This window comes from Cavia porcellus, unplaced genomic scaffold (assembly GCF_034190915.1).
Source record: "Cavia porcellus strain 051 isolate PalLab524CR breed Dunkin Hartley unplaced genomic scaffold, mCavPor4.1 scaffold_15, whole genome shotgun sequence".
Lineage (NCBI taxonomy): Eukaryota > Metazoa > Chordata > Mammalia > Rodentia > Caviidae > Cavia > Cavia porcellus.
In genome coordinates, this window is record NW_026947498.1 from 55,268,527 (window position 1) to 55,293,129 (window position 24,603).

At 37.9% G+C, this 24,603-nt stretch overlaps 1 protein-coding gene across 1 annotated transcript in view; it reads right to left on the bottom strand.

The window, feature by feature from the left end:
• Morc1 (MORC family CW-type zinc finger 1) overlaps positions 1 to 24,603 on the bottom strand; it is a 163,723-nt gene that overhangs the window by 6,741 nt on the left and 132,379 nt on the right. The window contains exons 19-23 of the mRNA XM_063224421.1: positions 22,012 to 22,081; positions 19,754 to 19,820; positions 16,595 to 16,750; positions 5,968 to 6,055; positions 4,347 to 4,400 (exon numbers count right to left, since the gene is read on the bottom strand). Coding sequence (XP_063080491.1) covers positions 4,347 to 4,400; positions 5,968 to 6,055; positions 16,595 to 16,750; positions 19,754 to 19,820; positions 22,012 to 22,081 — 435 coding nt within the window. The remainder of the gene's footprint in view (positions 1 to 4,346; positions 4,401 to 5,967; positions 6,056 to 16,594; positions 16,751 to 19,753; positions 19,821 to 22,011; positions 22,082 to 24,603) is intronic.

Genomic DNA, 24,603 nt, shown 5'->3' on the forward strand with positions numbered 1-24,603 from the left:
GGTTAGTGTGACTCTAAAAGGTGGCACAAAGGAGAGCTGTGCTGTGATGGGAATTCTGCATTCCATATCTACACACATACTAAAACCACACATTTCAGTTACTCTTCTCTTGTTGCTTAAACAAATTACCCAACAACCAAAGTTAAAGGGAAAGAGATTTATTTGGCCCACAGTTTGCAGAGGTTATAGTGCATAACTGGCTGGCTCCAAGGCAAGGACATGGCAGACGTGCAACATTTCATGGCGGTGGAAGACACCAAAAACAGCAAGGAAAATAGATACACAAGCCTTTTTCTGTCCCTTTTATGTTATGCAGTTTACTGGATCTAGGGCAGTGACAATCCAATTGGTAGCTTAATCCAGCAATCATCTATCCTTAAACCTAGCTCTCTTAATCCTAGCATTGAATCATGAAACAATCACAAACTCTAGATTCAGCTACCTCTGAAAAACCTAACCCACATGACTGCATAAGGCTTTTGGGGGATATCTAGACACAAACCATAACAACTCACATACATTTTTACCTATTTTAATTTTTTGGTTTCTGTACTGAGCTATTATTGTGTAAAATGTGAGCATTGGAGGACATGAATGATGGATAAATGGAAACTCTACTATTTCTGCAATTTCCTATGAGCCATACATTATAGAGGTCAAAGATAAAAATAAAAAGACAAAATTAAAATAAAAAGGCAAAAACAGAAATAAACTCTAAAACTATTAACAGACTATGACATGAAGAACATTTATATAGCACATTATATTCAAAGTCATACTCGTCTCTCAAAGTTCATCCTTCTATAATGAGCAAACTATATTTCTTTCAGAGTACAATCCAGTTTCCTGATTTATTCTGCTCTTCTTAGGTTGAACTCTCCATGAAGAGTTTGTAAAAGGTAATAATTTTGACAGCTTCTGCATTTGAATGTAAAAGGACATCTAGTTGTATTAACATTTTAATTAAAGTAAGAAGAGAGTTTTAACTAGTTGAGAGGCTTTCATTTTGCTGATTGAACCTCCTCTTGGAAAGGTATTTGTAACAGATCAAAAATGCAATTCTTTCTAAATTCCATTAATTCAGAACAGAATTAGGATTTGAAAGAAAGGTGCCTTCAAGTGAGATTTACATTTTCTACCCTGAATTTAGAAAGCTCAACTCCAGCATTTGTGCCTGTCCAGAATCCTAACAAGTTTGCTAAAAATAAGGAAGATTTATGACATCTACAGATTGTGCACCATGCAAGTGGGGATGTGCATGGGGACAGGCCAGCACTAGAACCGAAATGGCTTTGACCCAATGCACAAATGTTAAGACCTGAAGTACTGAATGCCACAAGGATACAGAATTACTAATTTCAAGCACTCTATAATCTAGCTGAGGAGAAAATGAAACACAAGAACCTATTATAATACTGTGTAAAATTTTTATTTGATGAATAAAGTCTTAAGGTTCTTTCATTGACCAAGCATTACGTACAGTAGGAAAGTCTTCAAGAGATGGAGAGCAGATAACTATTCTGGGGAAATACAGTGTCAGGAAGGCTCAGAGGTAAGTCAGTATATAAAGCTTCGTGGAATGTTGGGATGTTCATTTTGGACAGAGACAATAGCTCGTGAGTGGAAAGAATAAAAGATACTAGTTAGGGTCAGGTAGTGAAGAGCCACTGACACTGCCCTGGAAAATCTCATACACTAATAGCAGTTAGAAAAACTACGCCTGGGTCAGAGAGGTGACTGGTAGATTTTCCTCTTCTGTTTTGATGTGGGTATCTTTATTAAAAGTACACATCCTAAAGAAAGTTACATAATTTATCCTCTCCATGAACTTCAAGAAATGATATGTGTGGTTTTTATAACCATGCACCTAAAACTATCAATCAGTTATACAGTCTACAAGACCAACTAGTTCATTCTTAAGAAAGTCATGATTTTATCTCTTCTGTATCTCACTTTCAACAGAAGTTTCTAGTCTTTGGATTGATCACATTGCTTTGGTTTTTTTGGATGCTATTTGCCTTGAATATTAGGGAGATTCTACACATCACCTCTGCTAACTCTACTCACCCTGAATAAACATGTATCTTATTCACTCTGGCCTTCGAGACCTAGAAACTTCCCTTTATTACTGATAATGTAAACACTGAAAAAATGTTTAGAAATAAATATGAAAAGGCATACATAATCTTGGATAAACTATACTTGACAAATTTCTAACCAATAGATAAAGACACACAGAAAGATCTAGGTCTTATTAACTCTTCAAGTGGATTGCCATATACTTTCATTTGTGATAGTCAATTCCTGGTGCTCACTATGCAAACCCTCCTAGCAAAAATAAAGATTTCATCATTAGGAGCTACACATATACATGCCATGATATAATGTCAAGGTCTCCAATAGTTTAAAGCAATTCTTCCATATCAGTAGTCTCAGACTCTGTAACATCTCTTTCAAGTAAGGTCTACAGAGTCCATACCAAGAATCAAGTGCTAAAATCTGTGTAAAAATAAGGTGTATGAGTGTGGGTGGGTGAGGGGAGTAGAACACAGAGAACTTCAGAGTAGGAGAAATCTGTATGACATCTCAAATTGGATCCTTTCATGATGACATCAACAAATTATCTAATGAATCTCTATGTCCTTGTTACTAAGATGGAGACAGTGGTTATCAACCTCCCAAAGTTGTGAGGGTTAACATGAAGCAACATACAGAACATCACTGTCTACTGCCTGGTGCTAATAGTTCTGTCATTAGTTATTAAAATGTTTAATATTAAATCATTAGTTATTAAAATTATTAGTTCACTAAAATAGTATTAGTGCTAAAATATGGTCAAAACGCATTGAAAATAAACTGTCTTTTTATTTTAGCTAAGAAATATTGACAAAAATTCATCAAACCAAAAACGTTTAATTACTATATTTTTAATTTAACATTCAGAAAACAAGCAAATTCACATTTCAGTGGAGTAGTAATGGAAAACTAATTATAATCTCTATTCCCATTTCTAGTTACTGGAGACTGTTCACTAGACACTCAGTCAGAAGTATCAGAGGCAAACATAACAACAAGGCTTGTTAAATTTAGCTACACTTCAAAATGTAAACACTTGTGTGATACTGACTTTGTTAAGGAGAAGCCTGTTTCATTGAAGTATACTAGGTCATGTCTTGCAGGAATTCACAATTCTTTTTCACTTACAAAACAAGACCATTGAAATTAATAACTACCTACACTACAGACAAATCAGGTACCACTGCCCACCCCTGTCCTTTACGCAACTTGAGGACGGCCACTCACCTCCCAGTCTTTATCATTTGCATGTTAGTATGGTGAGCTTCCACAAGACAGCTGTAAGCATGAGCATGTGGAAGAAGATACTGATAATGTATGAGTTAGAGATGGAAATGATGTGCATATCTGAGAAAAGACCGTGTCGGTAAGACCTAAAGTTCAATGCTAGTCCTGGTGCCATATAAGTTCTAGGCTAATGTAGCAACTAGATAGCTAGGTGATGAGTCTGGGCCTTCCGTGGTCACCTCAGTCCCAACGTTAATTAATCCTATATGTTACCTTGGACATGTTCACATCTTAGAGAAGTGCTCCCCAGTGTGAAAGGAAGGAATTAAGGGTGTGTGATGTTTTGGGTTATGTTGTAGAAAAACTGAAGTGCTCCGTGGACTTTCTCCTACTACCCACAAAATCTTTAAACAACTAAGTAAAGGGGAAGTGAGGGGAAGGACAGGTGATGAACAAAGGGATTAAGATGAGTTATGCACACACACCAATTCCACAATATATATATATATATATATATATATATATATATATATAATAAAATAGAGTATTAATAAAGTATTAATAATCAGAAAATATGGATAGTTTGACACTAAGGGTGAATTTCTTCAAATTCCTTTCTTACACTAGTACTACTTATTTTTTATAACTACTTTTATAATGGAAAAATCATAATCTTAAAATTTATTAATCAGTAAAAATACAGAGCTTAAACTGTCTGAAATAATGCAAAATTTTGCAATCTTGGCTTTAGTCTAGTGTTTCTAGTACTCATTGGCTACATTTCTTGAAGACAAAGAATATCTTCTTTACTGTTCAGAATCGAGTCCTAATGTAAATGTTTCATAATTCTCATGTGGTGGAAATTTTTGTATTTTAAAATTCCAAACGATGTTGCTTTGTAACATCTGATAGTCTACACACTAATCTAAATTTTCATAAGTAAATGTGAATTTGATTTCTTTCCAAATCTAACATTTGAAAATATATATTTCTTCTTTAGAAAGCAAAGTCATTTAGAATAATGATTTGGAAAGGAAGCTTACCTGGTTGAAACAAAGTTTCAGCTTTTGGTTTGTCTGCTCTGGAGATTGCGTCTGCTGTTTTCATAAACGATAGTAGAACAAGACATTAGCTTTACAGAATGATCTGTCTGTAACAGTTATAGTATGCAAGTATCCAGTTGAAAAAAGCATCAAAGCCTAGAACTGGTCAATAGTAGTACTCTGGGTCTCTTAAACCTGGGTCCAATTAAATTGATTAACAAAATTATATAACATTTCATTAAGAGCAATTAAGGCATTTAAATAAACAAATATAGCATGATTAAATGTGCTGATTGATTGAAAATTTGCTGATTGAAAAATTTCCATTTGATTGAAAAATCAAATGGAAAGAAAATTAAATTATAAATTAATAAGAATTCGAAATGTGATGGGTAGAAAACAGTACGAGTCTGGATTTCTTGGAGGAGATTGGTTGAGGAATAGACTCGGAGTTATTGGCACATAGAATGGTACTGAAAGTCAGAGACTACATGAAGTCACCTAGAAGAAGCATTAAACAGAGAAAAGCATGTGGCCCAGGAACAAGAGATCAGACAGAATATTTACAAACCAAGTAGGGAAACAGTAGGCGCAGAGAGTATGTGAGAGAGGGAGCAAGAAAGTGCAATGTGTGTGGCCATGGAACCCTGCAAAGAAAGTGCTTTAGAGAGAAAGTGGCCCAGCGAGGGTGAAAGCCTCAGGGAATTCAGGTAAAGTAAGAAGTGACTACTACATCAGGCTTCACAGAGATCACAGGTGACCCTGATGAGAATAGTCTTGGTTAAGAAATGAGTCTTCCATGGGAGAGAAGAAGGGAAAGAAGCAGAAACAAGTTACAAAATCAGGGATTTCACCCAGGACCACATGGAGCCGGATGGCACTCTTGCCTGATTAATAATTTGTGTTCTTTTCACTGACAGCTTTTCCATCAGTTCCCCCCAAGCAATCCTGTGCACGGAGGTGGAGAAGGGGTCCCCGGCACTCCTGCAATAGCTCCTGCTCCACCTGAAGCAGCTCTTCTGGCCTCAGACCTTGGTGCACCTTAGCCGGTGCCCCTCAGCCTGCCGGACTGAGCCCCACGGAGACCACTTGGTGCTGCTGCAGGAGGACCAGACAGAGGCTTCCCTTTTGCACCGGAAGCATCTCACTGAAGGTTTCTTCCCCAGTCATACATGGTACTGTCCCCTCAAAGGACTTTGGGGAATAAGATCTTCTTCATCTCCCCTGTGATGTTTTAGCACTTCTAGTACGACTAGTGCTCTGGGAACATAATGCAGCTGACCTGCACAGGGCAGGGCTCAGCTCCTCCTGATGGGCAGCTGAGGAAGAGTTTTAAGGAAAAGAAATGCACTTTTGGTGAAGAAGAGGAAGGGAAGTCAGAAATGATGTCCATTTTGTTTGATCTTTGAAGTTAACTGTTCTCAGTGCATACTATTTCCTACAGCTTATTTTATCCTTGGACACACTGATTTCTCATCATGAGCCACCCAGTTGGTGTAAAGATCCTCACCTTTATAAACTGTTCTAGGCCCGCTGACCTCTAGCTTTTTACAGTTTTCTTCCCTGAAGGCTAAATTCCAGCTAATATCATTCCCTCGGAGTTCCAAGAAGGCTAACTTACCTCAATATTTGCTATCAATTCTTCCACAGTTGTGCAGTTAAATTCTGATGACGGCAGATCCTTAGGGGCAAAATACAGAAGAATCTCCCTAGAAATATAAGTACAGCAGAAACTGGATTATCTTGGGACAAGCAAAATAGCACTTACCTGTTAGAACTGGGTTTACCTCCTGGATATTAAACATCCTGGCAAAGGGAAAAATTCGCTTCTCCCAAATATTTCATTTTTAATATTGAGAGGAAAGGTTTCTTCTGGAAGTACATCCTGGGAAGAGGACTCAGGCGGGTTTATAAAAGGGTCAGAGGAGGGCCACGGGGATGTTGTCTGAGTATAGCCTGAGTCAAGGGCAATGTCTTATTTGTGATATTGTTTTATGATTCTGCCTGATGCTATCACTGCAAGAAACTGAGTGAAGCATACAGTTTATTTCTGCATCATTACCTAAAAAGCACACATGAATCTACATTTCAAAATAAAAAGTTTATTGATAGAAAGGAAAAGAAATAAAAGCAGAGAGGAGTGGAAAAGAAAAAAAGGAAGAGATAATGAATGGCTCACAGTGGCCAGCTGTCCGTGACAGTCCATAGGAGCCCTGCGACTACTTCAGCATTCTTTTCCGCAGAGAACTCAACACTGCAAACACTGTGGCAGTGAACCAGCTGTCTGTAGGACTACGGGCACTTTTTGCCAAGAAAGTCAAAAAGTTGAGCTTTCCAGAGCAATTATTTTCATTAGGGCCTTCATGACTATTCTTAGAAATAATATATAGTTCCTGCTCTTTCCCTACAATGGTACCCATTTCTCTGACAAAAGGCAGTAGCACCCACCACGGTGTTGCTGTTTTTCTAGAATTAACCATACGGATGATACATTTTCTTCCTGGGAGAATATGAAAGGTAGAACTTTTTTTAATACTAAAGTATGGTGGCACATAGTTTATTTTCTTAATCAGCTTTTTAATGTTTAGGCCAGAATTGCTAAACTAACTAATGATAAAAATCAAGGAATGTATGTTAAAAAAACCAAATTGTTGTGCCCCTTCCTAAACAATTGTCTTATTAGCTGTCACAGCAGAATTAACAATTAAAGATTTTAAGCAATGTATTAAAATCTAAGTTATATTTTATAACTGGATCATGCAAGCTGCTCTGATACGAGGTACCAGGAAAACAACTCTAGAAAAATATCACCACTCTCCCTACCCCTCTCTCAAAGATTAAAAAGTATATTCCATCACATCGTATCTTAATATGGGAAGAAGGGTTTATCATTTCTGTTTAAACATAGAATTTTAGAGCTATTACATTTTAAAGTGCGTACAATCTCAGGCTGATGCTCTGCAATAGTCTCATGCATATTATCTAAAGGATTTACAGAATCTATTCATTTGTAACATAATACAGAATACCAAAGATACAACAGCTCTTTTTATAGCACATCTCTAGTATTTTAAGTACATTATGCATTCTAATATTCATTTATAGCTTATTGAAGCCAAAAAGTTTCAGCTCTGCTTGAGGATCAATTATTGGCCTGACTGTAAGAAGACAAATGGGGTAGGAATGGAAGGAAAATGGACTTCCAGGTATGTGAGGGGAGAAGAAACTGAAGGACGCAGAAAGGAAGCTGCAACTTGAGTTCTGGAAGAGGAACTGCGGACAACCTATGATCAGGTTGGTGGGTCAGAGAGGAAAGGAGTGTTCTGAAAAACCAACCCTGCTTCTCCCAGAATCAGCCTTTCTTCCCACCAGAGCTAAACTTAGGAATGTTGGTCCTTCCCATGGCGACAGAACAGTATTTTGTATTTAGATTAAAAGCCAATCAGCAATTGCCTAAGAATATACTCTTAGATAAACAAATACATGGAGCTGACATTTGTTGGAGAGAAGGTGACAGGCCAAATGGGGAAAAGAAGAAGTTCTGGATTATCTTCAAGTAGTCATCTGTACTTCAAAACATCTATATTTTTGTTTATATTTCTGTATAGTAATTCTGTATAGTAATTAAAATCTATAATTGTTAGTTCTGCTGTGACAGCTAATAAGACAATTGTTCAGGAAGGGGCTCAACAATTTGGTTTTTTTAACATACATTCCCTATGATTTTTATCAAGTGGATAAATGATCGAAGGATAGATATATAAAAACTTAAAATTAAACACTATTTCATGTAAAGATTTTACTAAAATAACAGCAGGTTTTGCAAAAGTCTTTTTTCCAACCTCATTAATTCCTTGACATTCTTGAATGTCTAAAACACAGCTTTTGTTCTATGGTGCCTTAGGGAGTCTGACATTATCCCCTCCAGTTAGGAAACTGATACATTCTTCCTAAAATGATTCAAACTAGTGCAAAATACAATGTGATAAATGCTTGGTTGAGCAAAAAACAAAGTACCATAGGTACTGAAGAGGGACCTAAATAACATTTGAGGCTAACTGAAGGAGAGCAGGAGTTAGACAAATGTGGAAATAGACAACAAGAAGGAAGCATTCCAGCTCCCTTGCACTATGCTTTAAAGAATTATTTTCATACAATAAAATATTTGACCCCCTTCAGTAACATCTAATTAGCGTTAATCAAGTCCTAGAAATGTGCCAACAGTTGCTATCTTTGTTGTGCATATAATTTCATATAATGTTTATGAAAATTCTATGATTTCAGAGAGATTCCTGTTTTGAACCTCTCCAGTTCCTGACTAAGAAGGACACCTCTCCAGTCCCTTCTTTGTCTTCCTCTAAGATTCCCGAGTATTTGGCCTGTTACTGTCTTCTAAATGGAGTTGTTGCTAATTTGCTTCTCTCTTGGTGACTGTATTAGTTACTGTTCTCTCATTTCTAAGACAAAACACCTAACATCCAAAGTTAAAGGAAAAAAGGTTTATTTAGCTCACAGTTTGTGGAGGTTTCAGTCCATTATCAGCAGAGTGACACAGCAGAAGGGTAAAAGTTCCTGGTGGCAGAAGTCAGCAAAAGAAACAAGAGCAAAAGGGGGGCAAAAGGGTGGAGCAAGCCTCTTTTTCTCCCTTATATTCTCCCTCCCATGTATGCAGAATACATGTCATACCCCAAATCCCAGCACCAGACAATGAACAAATTACAAACTAGATTAAGCTGTCTCCAAAAAAACAGCCCTTAATTACCACATGAAGCTTTGAGGGGTTCATCCAGACATAAAACATAACATTCCACCCTGTTTCCCCAAAGACTCATGCACAGCCCTTCATGTAAAGCACATTCCCAAAAACTCATGCACAGCCCTTCATGTAAAGCACATTCAGTCCATCCCTAATTGTTGACAAAGTCATAACATGGTAAGTCTAAGTCCCAAGCTTCCTTTGAGATGTAAGGCAAACTCTTGGCTATGAGATCCTACACAAATGAGACGAAAGTTAAATGCTTCCAGCATTCAATGGTACCAAGATAAACATTTCCATTCCAAAAGTTAAAAACAGGGAGATACACAATATTAGGACCAAAGCAAGTAGAAAATTCAGCAGGGGAAACATTAAGTCCTATAATTCCATGTGCAACACTGGAAGCAATCTGTGGCAAATTGTGAACTCCAAAGGAGTTGTGTGGCTTTTCCTGTATGGCATTTGTGGTGGTTGTACATCTCACAGCTTCTCCTTTGGGCCCACTGTGCTCGTTCCTTGCAGGTTTCCTAACATAATCCATATTCATGGCTCCTCCAAACTTTGGAATGGTCTCCACCTTATTTCTGGTTTCTCACTAACAGCTTCACACATTACTCTCACAGGACACACTGCCTGACATCCCAGACCTTCTGAATCTAGATGGAAGCATTCTTAATCTCACAACTGTTGCATTCTGCATGCACCTAAAACTAGTGCCATGTGGATGCTGCCAAGGTCTGTAGTCACCTGGACTTTCCTCTCTCTTGGCTAAATGGGTCAATTTCCTCGATTGCTGGGCACTCTGAATCAAATTCTGAGAAACAAATTCTTTATGCTGTTGCCATTCTGGAACCTGCTACTCCAGGGCTTTATTCCCAAAGCCACGCCTTTCACTTTTGCAATTTTTTTTTTAAATTTTGAAAGTAGTAAAAATGCAACAGCACAAGACAGAACAAAGCCAATTGAGACAATTCAGTGAAATTGGTACAGGATTTCTCAGTAGGATACTGGGATAGTAGTAATAGGTACTATGGTATATCTCTTTAACTTCACAATAGTTGTCCAGTCAATTAGGTATAGTAAAATCAAAGCAAAAACAGAACATTATAAAACCAGTTGAGAATACTGAATAGAGCAAAAGAAACATAACAAAACACTGAAAACAACCTATGCCTTCGAACAGAAGATAGAAGGAAATCCCCCATATTTGCTATACTGCATATGGTCATCCTCCCAAGAGATGCTGAAACATCTATCCCCAGTAGCTATGGGGGGCAGGTGGAGGAAGGGTGCTTGATTTTCGGCCCACGTGGCAATAGGTTCACAGTAAAGGTTCTCCTCCTGGCCCTCGCCAGGGCACTTACCAAGAGGGCGGGTGAATAAGCTGCCTGAGTCCCTCCATGGCTGGATCTCGGGAGTCGATTTTTACAATTTTGAGATTACAAAGTATGGAGACTGCCTGCTTCTTGGGATGCCCTCAGGCCATCTTTTATACTCTCCTGTTCCTTCTCAGCAATTGGGTCTCTTAACTGTATCTTTGCAGTTCACAGCTTTACTGGAACCTTCATCCTGGTCAAACTCACATTTTAAACCATTCTTCTGGACTCTGTGCTCAGCATAAATCTGGCTAAAAGCCCTTAATGATAGCCGTGCCACTACCTCAACTTTAGACTGCCTTGAAATGTCTTCTGCCAGATTAATTATCCCACCACCTTTAATCTCAGTCTTAAGTAAAGTCTCTGGACATAAGCTACATACAGACAAACTTTTTGCCAAGCCATAACACACATTGTCTGGAGTCCAGTAACCAATACAGTCTTTCTCCTCAGAAGAAACCTCCCAATCCTAGTCTTTACCAGAAGGATTTTTAACAGCCTACTGGTCCTCTGACCTCTGACCAAAATCTCCCATACAGAACAGTCTAAGGCAGTCCAGCTGTATTCTTTCAGGTGACATCTCCAAATCTTTCCAAACTCTTCCCACAAGCCATTTCCCAATGCTCCTGAACCACATGGTCAGGTAGCAGTCACAGTAATGTTCCCACTTATCTGTTATCAAATTCTGTCTTAGTTACTTTTCTGTCATGGCTGAGACAAAATACCTAACCCAAAATTAAGGAAGGAAAGGTTTATTTAGTTCACAGTTTCAGTCCCTAATGAGCTGGCTCCAAGGCAGGGAGGCATGGCAAAAGGGTGACAGTTCATGGCGGCAGAAGACAGAAAAAGCAACAAGAGCAAAAAAGGAGGACATGGAGAAGCAAGCCTCTTTTCCTCCCTAGTACTGTATGCAGGCTACCCGCCATACTCCAACCCCAGCACTAGGCAGTGAACCAATCACAAGCTACAGATTCAGCCACCTCCGAAAAGTCCCTTCCCCATGACCACATGAGATTTGGGGGGACATCTGGACACAAACCATAACAGGGATTCTGGCCCACTAGACTGACTAGAGAAATGCCTAAAAATATCTGAAGACAAATTAGTCACTTGGAGTCTACACACTTATACATAGATACATGGACACTTTTTCCTGCCTAATTCAGAGTAAATAAATTAGATACTGTTGAAAAAAACTCTGTCAAGATATCAAAAAATCACATACATAAGATCTGGTTGTAGGTATTTAAGAACTTTTTAAAAATTCCTTCATTTATTGGCTTGAGTCCTTTTCTGCTACTGTATTCTTCTTTTGTACTAGAGGGTAGACCTTATTAAACCTCTCCCTCCTACTACACCTCATTCTCTCTTGAGCAGATGTAACAATGCCATAATCCATGAAGCATCCTTCAATGAGGTGAGCTGGGTGCAATAAACTTTTAAGAATAAACCACTATTCATTCGCTATCATCCCTAGAGTCAAGTTGATGCTGTATATTCTGTGACGCCCCTGAGTCAGGTACAAATATTTCACCAAGGAATAGCCTTTCCTCTAAAACATTTATTTACAATCTTACTCTAGGCCCTGATAATAAAATCAGGAATTGATCTTTTTAGCATTGTTTCTTAAGACATAAACACCCTGAAGATTTCTTCTAGAGTTATTACCTTTTCTAGGATCTTGACTATGATGCCTGTGTCAGTTGAATTTCTGTAGAATCCATATCTATAGGTGCAAATTTGAATTAGAAAGTTTAGCGAGTTTGTTATGGTTTGGATCTGGAATTTCCTCTGGTTTGGTCCCCAGGCAACAGTGTTCACAGGTGGAGTTTTTGGGAAGTGATCAGATCAACAGGGCTCTGATCTCATCAATGGGTTAATCCATCAATGGGCTAATCCCTCAATGGGATATTGAGAGGTAACAGAAACTTTAGGAGGGAGCCTCTAGCTAGACAAATCTGGTCACTGGAGTATGTTGTAAGGCATATTATTTTCTCTGGCTCCCTCTTTTCCTGTCTGCTTCCTGATTGTCACGAGGTAAGAGCTCTGTCCTGCCACTTCCTCTCTAACAGATCTAACAGCAATGGAGCCAGCTGACTACGGACAGAAGCCTCTGCAACTGTGACCTAAAATAAAGTTTTCTTCCTTTAAATCTTTTGTTCTCTGGTATTCTGTCACAGGAGAAGCTGGCAAACATGGGATTCAACTAAGTGAGCTAAAATAGGAAATCAGCACTGTCTCTGTAAATAACGGCTATGTTTTGAGAAGTTTCAGTGAAGGGCCTTTTCCATTTCACTCACATGTTGTATTTCTTTCTCATAAGAGGTTCTTTTAGGGAAGACACTTAAGAAAAATCTCTGACTTGTAGTCATAAGACTTCACGTGTTCTAGACTTGGATAGCATTGGACGGTTTACTTAGAGCAGTTGAATCTTTCTTTTTAATCAATAATCTGGTTAATTAGCTTAGTTTTGTCCGAGGGGAAGAGCAAGTCTCCTACCTGTAGTTGACCAAAAATTCCTTCTCAACCCAGTCAGTGGAAGATTAGGAAGGGATGGAAATGGCATGACTTCACTTTCTGAAGCCAAGAATCCAGTAATGGTTTCCATGGACACAGCTGGCAGTGTATTTATTTTTGTGGCCTTTTTCTTGTACTTTAGCAATCAGAAACAATCTTTAAAAAGGGACTTTCTTTTTAAACTTTCTTTTGGAATTTTTAAAATCATGATAAAAACATGTTTGTTCTTTTATATAGATGAAATACATAAACCCTGGTTTGTTAGCAAGTTTACAAATTCAGTAATAAACCAAATAAGACACTGACAGCCAGGACTGCGGGAACAGATTGTCTGGGATTTGGATCCCAGATATACCACTGAAATGTTATGTAATACAAAAAAAAATTATTAACCTTTACCTACCTTGGTTTTCTAACCTATAAAATGAGTATAATAGAATTATCTAGTTATAATATCACTATGTGCTGTAAGTCAATTAACATGTGAAAAGTCTTTAGGAGAGTAGGTGCTTCTTACTAACTGTAACAATGTATTAATGAGGTTATTATTATTTTTTAAATGTTCTGAAATTTGATGCTCTTCTAAAATTTCAGACTATGAATTTGTTAAAATGTAATAGTCTGAATACTGCTTCATTTCACTTCTCTCTAACATAATAAAACTAAGTCTCACCCAATTATTTGCAAGTAGTTTATCATGCAGCAATATTTGTCATGATTTTTGCATTTCCCTTGCAACTTAATTAAAGACACATATAGTTATGAATGTTGGTTATAGTATGAAAAAATCAACATGTTTCACAAAAATTATTCTGAGAATTAAACTAATATACATAAAGCAAAAAATAAGACAGGAAAATGCTAAATCAAGCATAACCAGGTAATAAAAGATAATAAAACTATATTGTTTAATTTATTCAGTTAACGATAATTAAACAGAGATAGGCTGACTTTTCCTAGCAGGGTGGGAAGAGGGAAGAATAATGCTAGCCCCAAAGCAAACCACATAGACTGAATAACTGACACTTTCATTAATGTGGCAAGCAAGGTAAATATGGAGAACAACCTCCGAGCTAGAGAATATTGTGCTGTTTGCATCTTATGAAGCTTGCCAATCTTCAGGACCCGAGGAATTGGAACTTTGGCTAACTTGAGGAGTGACATGTTGACCAGATATAAAGTAGTACATGACAAACATGAACAAACAAGATAACCTAACAAAGAAAACAAGAAATCAGTTCTTGCTGGTGAAATGTGAAAAATAAATAGTACATGCTGTTAAAGGTGAAATGAAATATTGGTAAAATGTGTTAACTTTGTTTAGCCTTGTGCTCTGCATTTCTTTCTCATGAAATAATTTTTAGCAAAACAATCACTGCAGAGCATTTAAGCTAGCATAGAATAGAGTTTAGACATTACACGTCTGGCTTTCAGAGTATTCAGTAGATAAGAGTATGATGATTCTAGACATTAACAAGCTTATGTGTTCATTATGGAGGTGATTTCTAGGGAATTTTAATCAATTTTATTGATTCTTAATCTCAAAAGTCGAGGCACATTCAATCAAAGGATCTTCTTTTGGATCCTATGTAATTCATTAAAATTACTAGAAATGTTGCACTTACGAAGAATAAAAATTAGCCAAATGAATAAAAAGGAAACTAGTACACTGAAAGAGAAAATTATCCAGCTTGAAAAGAAAGCTAATTATGAATACAAATCTGATCAGCACACTTGGACAGGTCTCTCCGGGTCTCATGTACGGAGAACAGGGCAGGACAGCTGTCTATGGTTGAAGAAGGAAAGGGATTCCAAATCAAGGACCCTGGGCTTAACTCCTAGCCCAGTCCTTAGTGGATGTATAATTGTCTATGTGACTTTCAATGTATTACTTATTGTTTCTCTATGCTTTGGTTCCTCAGCTATTAAAAAAATTAGAAATACCATGCTCATAAGTTTACAGAAGAAATTAACTCATAAAACATGTGTGACTGACCCAAAATATAACAAAAGCTCAAAAATAGTAGCTACTATTATCATCAAGTAAATACAGTTTACTTGTAACAATAGCTTCATCATTGGATATGTGGTTCTGTGCAAAATTCTTAATGATAGTCATTTATTTATTTATATATACACAGAGAAACATGAATACATGCACATACACATGAACACAAAGGTGATTTATTGTATGCTACCTTAATAACCAACTGATAGGCCTGAATCTTTGAACCAGTAGGTGGCCAACCAGGGCTTGAATTGATGGTTACCCACCTGCAAAGCTGAAGACCTTAAATATTAATTTTGGAAAATTACTGACAACAAGAACTGATTGGAGAATCCCATTCTTTAAGGATTCAAGTGAAGGAAACAGCATGTGATACCCATCTAGATTGCTGGAATCAGGGCTTTCTACAGTCTCATAACCAGTGTACGGTGGTGAGATCCTCCTTCTGCCTCCTTACCAGGCTACCACGAGCTGCCAACCCAGGCCCTTTTGTTGGTCAGAACTAGGTGATTGGGACAGGACCATGCACAATTCACTATCCCATCAATAAGTTATGTCCTCTGGAGGACACGTTTTGTCCCTGGTGCTCCCTCGTCCCCCGGTCTGCTTCCTGTGAGCAGAGCAGCTTCTTCTGTTGGACTCTCACTACCTGATATTCTGCTTCCCCTCAGGCCTAAAGCAACACAGTCAAGCAGCTAAGGAGCGAAACTTTGCAAACCATGAGCCAAAATAAGGGGTTTTTCCCTTAAATTTATTTTCTCAGGTACTTTATCATAGCAACAAAAAGCGGACACATTTTCTGTTCTTTGAGAGCTCTCACATTCAGAAGGACTTTGTTGGCCATTGCTATGAAAATCAAGATAACTGTCTTAAGAAAACACAACTCCAGCTAAAGGCATGCTGTGTGTCTTTGGCCTAGAAGCCTCTTATTCCAGACAGTTGCCTCAAAGCCTATGAACCCACAAACCTAATGAGTTGTTCTAATTTAGTGCTCATACTCATAGTCCAACCTCTCTAATGGTGCCTATTTCAGGGCTCTGTTCTGTTTACAGACTTCAGTTGATTGTAAAGCTGTTTCTTCTCATCATCCTGAATCTTAGGCTTTACCCCATCCATGTTTCTATCCTTTGAGCACTGAGATCCAGCCGCCTAAATTCCTCTAACAGGAGGAATGTTAACATCCTATCGTGGACAAAAAGAAAAAATGGACTCGTTTCTTCCCTCAATGAGTTCAGTATCTAAAATTACAAAAATAGAGTTGACAAACCACACCATTGTCATGAGGGTTTTTTTGAGAGGGAACAAAAAGGTGATAATAAAGTTCAGTAAGAATTTTTTATTACCATGAAGAGAGGTCTAATGAGTCCCACAGTGCTGGGCCTATAACAGCAGGGAGGTGGGGACTGCAGTCTATTTCAAGGGACAGTTATCCTGCAGCGTATCTAATGCAGTGTGGTTAGAAGACAAGTCATAAAGTAAAGTCACAGAATTTATGCAGTAACAGTACCACTGAGTAGGTGAAAACAGAAAACAAACAGGAACTGTCACTGCTTATAAAGAATATTGGAGAAGTTTTAGTAGCTGCCTTTACCTTAAAATAGATACCAGTTTTCTCACGGTTTCCTTGACCGATGTGTTTTGAGAAGATGTTGTCGGCAAAGGAGCATTTTTACTGCAGCCACTCGCAGAGTCCCTCGCTTCGTGTCCAGAACTGATACTGAACTCTTCCATAGGCTCACTGGGCAAGCTGAGGACAATAATTTCAAAGTAGGAACCACATTAGATATTAATCATTTCAGAAACAATGACATGCAACATTATGAAATATTAATATGCTACAAATGAAACCAAGAATATAAATTTAATGCTAAAACTCACCACATAGGTAGTTACATAAAAATACTCTTAATTAGAATAATTACCATTTATTTCTGTTATATATTGTTTCCAGACTTTTAAGTAGCAACAATTAAATAGAATTGGTGATAATTTATTCTTAACAGGAGCCATGCAGCACTTGTCTTTTTTTGTGAAACAGACTTAAATAGTATTTTAGAATGAAATAAATAGGAAGAACTAAAAAAAGAAATGAGCAAAGGTAGTTAAAAGAAATATTTAGTAGTGATCTGGAGGAGAAGCGTTCTGGGTGAAGTGGAATGGTCCGGGGTGGAAAGCTCAAGGGCCATTCAGGAAGCATGAGACACGCAAAGCTGCCAGGATGGAGCACAGAACGCGGGGTGAAGAGATGAGGGACAGACAGGTGGATGGTGGCCTTGGGGAGCGAACTGAGCCCTTCTGAGCTAGTGAGCTACCACAGGAAGACTGCATCAGACTCCTTTTAAAGGACACCTGGCTGCCAAGTGAAAGTAAGTCACAGAGAGTATGGAAAAATAGTGTAGTAGGATATGAGAGCGAAGGCTTCAGAATGGCAAGAACAGAAAATAAAAGAGGGCAACGATGTAAAATACGGGAAGAGAAGAGTACGTGGGGAGAGGTCAGATCATGCAGGGTTTTATTTGTCAAGGAACAAAGGTTTTGTAATCTTTCATGCTCACATCCATAAATTAAGGTAATAGGTTTTTTTTAATGTCTATACTAGGAAAGGCTTTTGAAACTGGCTAGTGGTTTATATCAGATAGAATGTGCTTTTATTGTCAATAGTTCTTGGGTATTATTATACCAGCGAACTTCAGCTGATTTCAGAATTAAGATACAGACTAGTACTTAGTTGTCTGTTAAAGAATACTTATATGACATCTGCATGTTCATTAACTATAATGGCCCTTATGCCAACACTTTATTAAGGATTTTTGTTGTTGTTGTTGTTTTATTCTTTTGACGGTGCTGTAAATTCATACTGGTGTTGGGAGTAGATGGTAAAATATACTACATGAGAGCACAGTGAATTCCTCCCTGAATCTCTGTTTGTCCTTCTGTCAAATAATTTTAGAGCTGACCTCTCAGAATTGTGGGGAGGATGAAATGAGATAAACAAAAAATATAACTCAATGTTCAATATTAGTTTTTGCAAACAGCACCTAATAACTACTATGGTGATCTTTATCATCATTAATATGAACAATGCATTTGATAAACTTCCTCTATTAAGACTGTCTTACTTGGATTGTAGTTCTAACACTCATATTTATAAAATGAAAAAACCAAAGTTTCAAAGAGGCCTGAGTTAGTACACGCAGACACATACATACAGTTGTGTTTTAGTGCTTGGATAGATCTTAAAATTTAAGTTTTTATAAGTGATTTAAGACTTCTCTTGTTGTTCATGAAAAGGTCTAACGAGAGCCCTTTTGGGGGAATTATATCATTTATTCAGTCAACAAATATTGAATGTCAACTGTAAGTCAAGTGCCATTCTTAACTTACAAGATATGGTATGAGGCACAGAAAGGAGCACAAGACAGACCTTGTTCTCTTGGACTGGGATAGCTTTTATGGAAGATAAAAAAAATCAAACTACAAACAAAATGACAAAATAAGAAGATGGGTAACTGACATACTTTAAGACATTAATGGGTAGTTTAAAAAATACAAATCAGGATGACGTCATAATAAGAATATAACTCATGAGAGTGTGCAAGCTATTTTAGATGACGCCATCAGGGGAGACCTTGTGGTGACTCAGAATGATGAAGATGACGAGGTATAACCAACCCCTGTCTTTAAGAGCAGAGATGCAGTGCAAGGACAATTCCATTTGACGGTAAGTCACTGCTCACCACTGTCAGAAACTAGTGCTTGACAAGGTGACTGAATTATGATACAACCTGACTACCACCAGAGGGCGCTATGAGTGCTTGAGTTTGCACGAGGGAGGCGACACTGGAACAGGGACTGGACTGCAAAGAGAGCAAGGAGAACTGGTACCAGGGGGTCTGCAAGTACAGGAAGGGACGATGTGACAGAATAAAGGTAGAAGACAGCTAGAATTTCTAGGGAGAAAAGTGGGTACTAAAGGGAGGGGCAGAATTGAAGGGGCCTTGTGGGAGGCTGAAGAGTCCGGACTTGACTTGAGTAATGAGGCTCTGGAAGGCTTTTGAGCACAGGGGCAAAGCTGGGGTTGAGTGCTGGAATGACCAGTCAGCAAGAGGAGAAAATGAAAGCACCTCTGCTTTCTTCTTGTCCTTCCTGCAGGGCGCTGCTATCTAAGAGCACAAAATTTGGATTCAGAGAAACTGAGTCCAAATGCCTGGAAAGCAACTGAGATGCATCTGTAGTAGTATAGTAGTAGAGGAGAAGGCTGCCTTAAAAACAGTTTTTAATTCTGGGAATCTAAAATATCCATCCCGCTGAATCTATGACTGGCAGAATTCTCATGCCAAGAAAATTCCAGAATGCAATGACTGTAATAATTTCATGTATGCTTGACAATAAGTTAATGAGTCACAGAAAAACATCAGTTTATGGTTTCTTCATCATAACTTACATGTTATGGCAGGAATAGCTGTGTGACGTGTTCAGTTATTTGCACTACAGCAATTTGAACTGGCTACTTACTGTAGGTACGAAGCTAAGCCTGGTCCATTTGATTGTGCTCACATTTTCACAAAAGGAATCAAAAAGTACGGGAGAAAAGGTAAATTTCTATGTGTTTGTCTGTGTTGAAAATTGTGATACATTCTTAATTGCTTTTATTGCTATTATTTTCTCTTTGTGTATTTAAACACTGGTAATTACTTTTCAACAGTATAATTGCATCCACTTGGAATTTGTATAATTATGGCACACGTACCTTCGGAGGTTAGGTGATGAAGAGTTTCTTTTTGTTGCTGCAGTAACACTGCACAGCTTTTGTTTTTCTTTGAATGAACACAGACAAAACAAAGACAATAAATCTTGATGAGACACCATAAACTAAAGCAACAGAAATGTTACATATTCATATTTGTATTCAAACATCCACTTCTAAACTGTATCAATTTTAAGGCAATATATATTCTTAAGGTAATTTATGATCAGTTTTAATGAAATATATAAAATTTAAGAGGATGCATATGTTTTTTAATTTATTATTATTAATAGATATCAGTTATACAAATTAAAGGATTCACTGATACTTTTATACATGCAGGCACTGTGCACTATTATAACTTGATTTTAGGGAGTAATTTTTATTGGTGTTATGATGAGCGTACAGATGGCTGAGCACAATTTTCCAGACTTCTAGTTTCCCCATCTTCTGCTCAGACAACCACTTCGCTTCATTCTGATTCTCCATCCTCTCTCCGTTTGAACTGAGTATCACAGACATTCTGACACATCACTGTGAAAAATGTGTGTCCCATCGTATTGATGTTTAAAGCAGGAAGAGAATTCCCGGTTATCCAGTCTCTCTTCAGAAGATTTGCCACGAGTTCATGGTAAGTAGAAATTTTAAGATACCCCTGAATTGATTGAGAATGTCTCAGAGACCGTATAAGCAATGAGTCGATATGTCTTTCTTTTATCTACCTCTATGATTCTTCATTGTAACTGCCCGGATAGCTTGTTCCATTAAGTAAACTTTGGTCAACAGGTTTAGGGCTATTAGAGACCACATAAAACCATACAGCAAGAAAAGAAGCTTTAGACAGTGGGTGAGTGGGTGAGGATCTGCCAAGCTCCTTTATGGAAAACATCACAGAGCTTCTCCAAGCACATGGTGGGCACACTGGCTGTACTCACCTACTTGAAAAAAAATTAATTTTTTAACTCAACAGCCAACTAATCTATAATTACAATCACTTGAAAATATTTCATTTTGTCCCTTCCAAGCCTTGGATGAGTATTTAAAATTGCACATTAATTTTAAGATCACAATTATATTAACAATTTTTTCCATTATAATTTGTAAATCAGACAGAACCATATTTGAAGGTATAGTAATAATTTGAAACATCTATAAAAGATGAGCTTTAAAATTAAGGGACTGGATTTAAAATTAAGAAATTGTTTAAAAAGAAATCCTGATTGTAGAGCTGCAAATTGCATTCATTAAGATGAAAAAGAAAAAGCATGATTTCTTAGGAACCTAACTAATGGGTCCAAACATAAAGATTGTGAATTAATAGCTGATTAGGTTACCTGAGCAACAAAGTATGCATTAAGGACGAGCTTACCACTAAAAGTGAACATGAAATAATGGCATGGATGGATACAAAAAGGGCTGGGCAGGAGAAAGCCAAGCGAGCTGAGACTCACTAAGCAATCTAAGAAGTGCTTTGAAACTCAAAATTTTAAAAACGGCAGTGAAAATAACGCACGTATAGCTAGAGTCTAATGATAAAAGAATGGAATACTAAGAACATAATATGCAATAAAAGAATTACAGTCATGACAAATGAATACTAAGCAACTGAAATACTTAGAGCCTAATTTGTTTTCCATTTCTTCATTTGTTGACTTGAATATTATAAGATGGAACTTTATGCTTTAATAAGTTTACCCTGTCAGGAATACAGCTCAGCAGCCCGGCACCTGCCTGGAAAGCTTGAGTTCCTGAGTTTGATTCCCAGTATCCCTCCCCCACCAAATAATTCAAGTCCTGCATCAAGTACATTACATCCTATGGGCATGAAAGAATTAATAAATACATTTATTAGTTGAACTATTCTTAGGGATTGCAGAAGAAGAATCATGAAAAGCAGGAGAGGCACTAGAAGATTGAAAACAGGGTAATATTACAACTTCCAAAGCAACATTATAGGGCTTGTATCCAAAATGCTAAACAGAATTCAACAGAAGAGAGGCATCAGTCTGTGGGAATTTCAGACAGTGACAATTTTAGGGACATTGCTCTCAGCCAGGACATGTTCTCTGCTCCCTGAAACACAAGGAATTGACAACGCAGCCACCCTGCATCCATACTCTCACTTCTGGAAAGTCAAATTTAAATTTTTAAACATCCAAATTACTGTCAAGCTTATGATCTATTTCTTAGCGGTCACATAAGGCACATTGAAAATGGTTGAAACGTTACAGCTTGATTTATGTGAACTGGATCTTTCTTACCTTTGTTTATGAGAGGCGCGTCCTTTTTCTCTTTCTCTAATGAGACATCAGCATCGTTTTTATCCAAAACCTGAAGAAAAAGCTCTTTATTTAACATGGTACAAATGCACAGAGCATATTACAGAGCTGCGTCCAGCACACTGAGGGGCTGCAGCGCTACGGGCAGGACAGCTAGGAGTGCGTTTTGAAGGAAGAGAATAGGACGTATAGAAAAGGATACTCCTTTCACCTCAAGGATGACCGCATTGTCAACATCCGTTTACCACTGTCACGTCTTTAAAAGGACCATCAAGTGCCTATCCATGTTTGTACAGATATTCTTAAAACTGACAGTTTGTGTAGATGCAACCCCAACAGAGTCAAGTGTTTAATTCACCAGGAGTAATTATAAAGCCTCTATCACTTTGTGGAGGATCCTGACACCCTGGGTTGCTACAAAGCAGACACAGGAAAGGAGCTTGATGTCAGGGTAAGGATGCTTGGGGAAGGCAGGCAGGAGTCAGACCCAGGGCCCTGACACAGGATGGGTAAGCACATGGGACTAGGAAAGAGGAGTTCGCCCGGAGTGCTGGAACATGGGCCAGCTCATCCTCTGATGGAAGCTTAGGGATGCTGCCTGAACGAAGCTCCTTGGCCTCCATGTGTTAGATACAGGAGCTAGAGGCTGCTGGTCCCTGGAGTGATGTACATGTGTTACGAGGTGAGCAGGGACAGAGAGAGGGCATGATGTGGAGAGCTGGGGGATGGGAGTGGCATTCATAGCCATGTGCGCCATCAGTTTGAAAATCCTATAAGCTCTATTTTAAAAAGTGCACTTAAAATTTTTTTCCATCTTTGAAATACAGTTCTGTTTCGTTAGCTTTTTAGAAAAAATTTCTGAGGGGATAGTATCTCAGTTTGTAGTCCAGGCTGGCTTTGAACTCATTATGTAGCCCATGGTGGTCTCAACCTGGTCAGCTGATTCCCCTGACTCAGCCTCTCAATTGCTAAGATGACAGGTGTGCACCGCCAGGTCCACCTGCAGTGCAGTTCTTTAGATGAGGAGGAGGGAAGGGGAGAGGAGAGAGGACATTAATGTGTGAGTTATGTGTATTCCCTTCAGGGAAAGAACCAGAACGTTCTCTTTATGTATTTTCTAAATCGTTGAGAAAGGAGAGAAACTAGGCATTAGGCAAAGGTTCCTGCCTGCTTCTACATCCGAAGACCACAGGACCCAGCTGAGTGCCATCTCTGACACCTGGTACGAGCAGCAGAGCTGTCAGTTGTTTTGAAGCCTGTTCAGTATTATGCATCCTTTACTTTTCCATCTAATCTGCTGACCAAGTATGACATGGAGAAAGGTCAACCTATCTTTATTCTCTTTCCAGAAAACAAAGTTATATTTGAACACAGCAGTACAGAAACTGCTCTGTCAGGTTAAGTGGAAACACATGGAGCTTAGCAATAAAATAATTTTGTAGCTAGCTTTCTGTCACTGCCATTTTTATTTCATCCAAACAGAAGAAAACTTGCAGAGAGGCAACAATAAATAAACTCTTAAGCTACTGTTACCCACTCCAAAAATTTTTATAGTGATTCTGTGAGTGTATGCTCCAAAAGGCAATCGAAATACATATACTTTTAAAGGCTCACTTTGTAAAGATCTTAAAAATGACTTTAAAATGTGTGCTTTATTTCTGTTGTAATATAAATTTTACATTTATTTTCTGGTGTGTTGATATATTAAAAAATCCACATGATATCAAATATCTCCAACTTGGGGCTTAATGTTTTTTGACCAATTTAAGAGGCGCAAAGACTGTTTTCCACAACACTTAGATCAGCTTAGGAGAAGAACTACTTAATAGCTTTAGTTATAGTCACTTTGTTCCAACCATGATAATCCTACTCATGATGTGTTAATTTTTCTTCAGTCAGAATTTCTAATGATGAAATCGGACAAGATGGAAAGATCCAAGCTTAAAAAAATGACATCACTCCCAGCAGACAACATCTGTTGTTCGTGCTGTTAATGCAGCCTCATGAAATCAATTATTTTTGCATTCTACTGTTGAGCTCTGTCTTGTTAAGGCTGTTTTTATTAGGATGATGTATGCCCCTCATCTCAAAGACGTCAAGTGTGCTGAGATTTACCACTTTTATGGCAGGAGGAATGTCTTGTCTTTTTCTTTCCTGTGTCTTCTTTATTCTTCCAATTGAAAGTACAGACATGTTTAAAACATGTGTGGATAAATTCACTGCCTGCAGTATTTTCTTTTAAATAACACTGTGTAAATATCTAACTCCAGAGGATTCTGTCTTCTATTAAACTTTAGTTATATCCTTGAGCATCTAAACATTTTCAAGGCGAGACAAGAGACATAATTTTCTTTTGAAAAACATAGTATGTATTTATCATGCAAAGCTCTTTCATATGCATTAATTCATCTCATCATAGAAGTATTCTCCAGTCACTTAGGCTTAACTGTCATTTATGCTCTGCAGTTTGGGGTATCTCTTTCCTAAGATTTTTACCTAAATAATGAAACAGGTAACACCTCCCACACAGTCAGTGACATTATAGCTAAGTCTTAACATGACATTTAAGACACT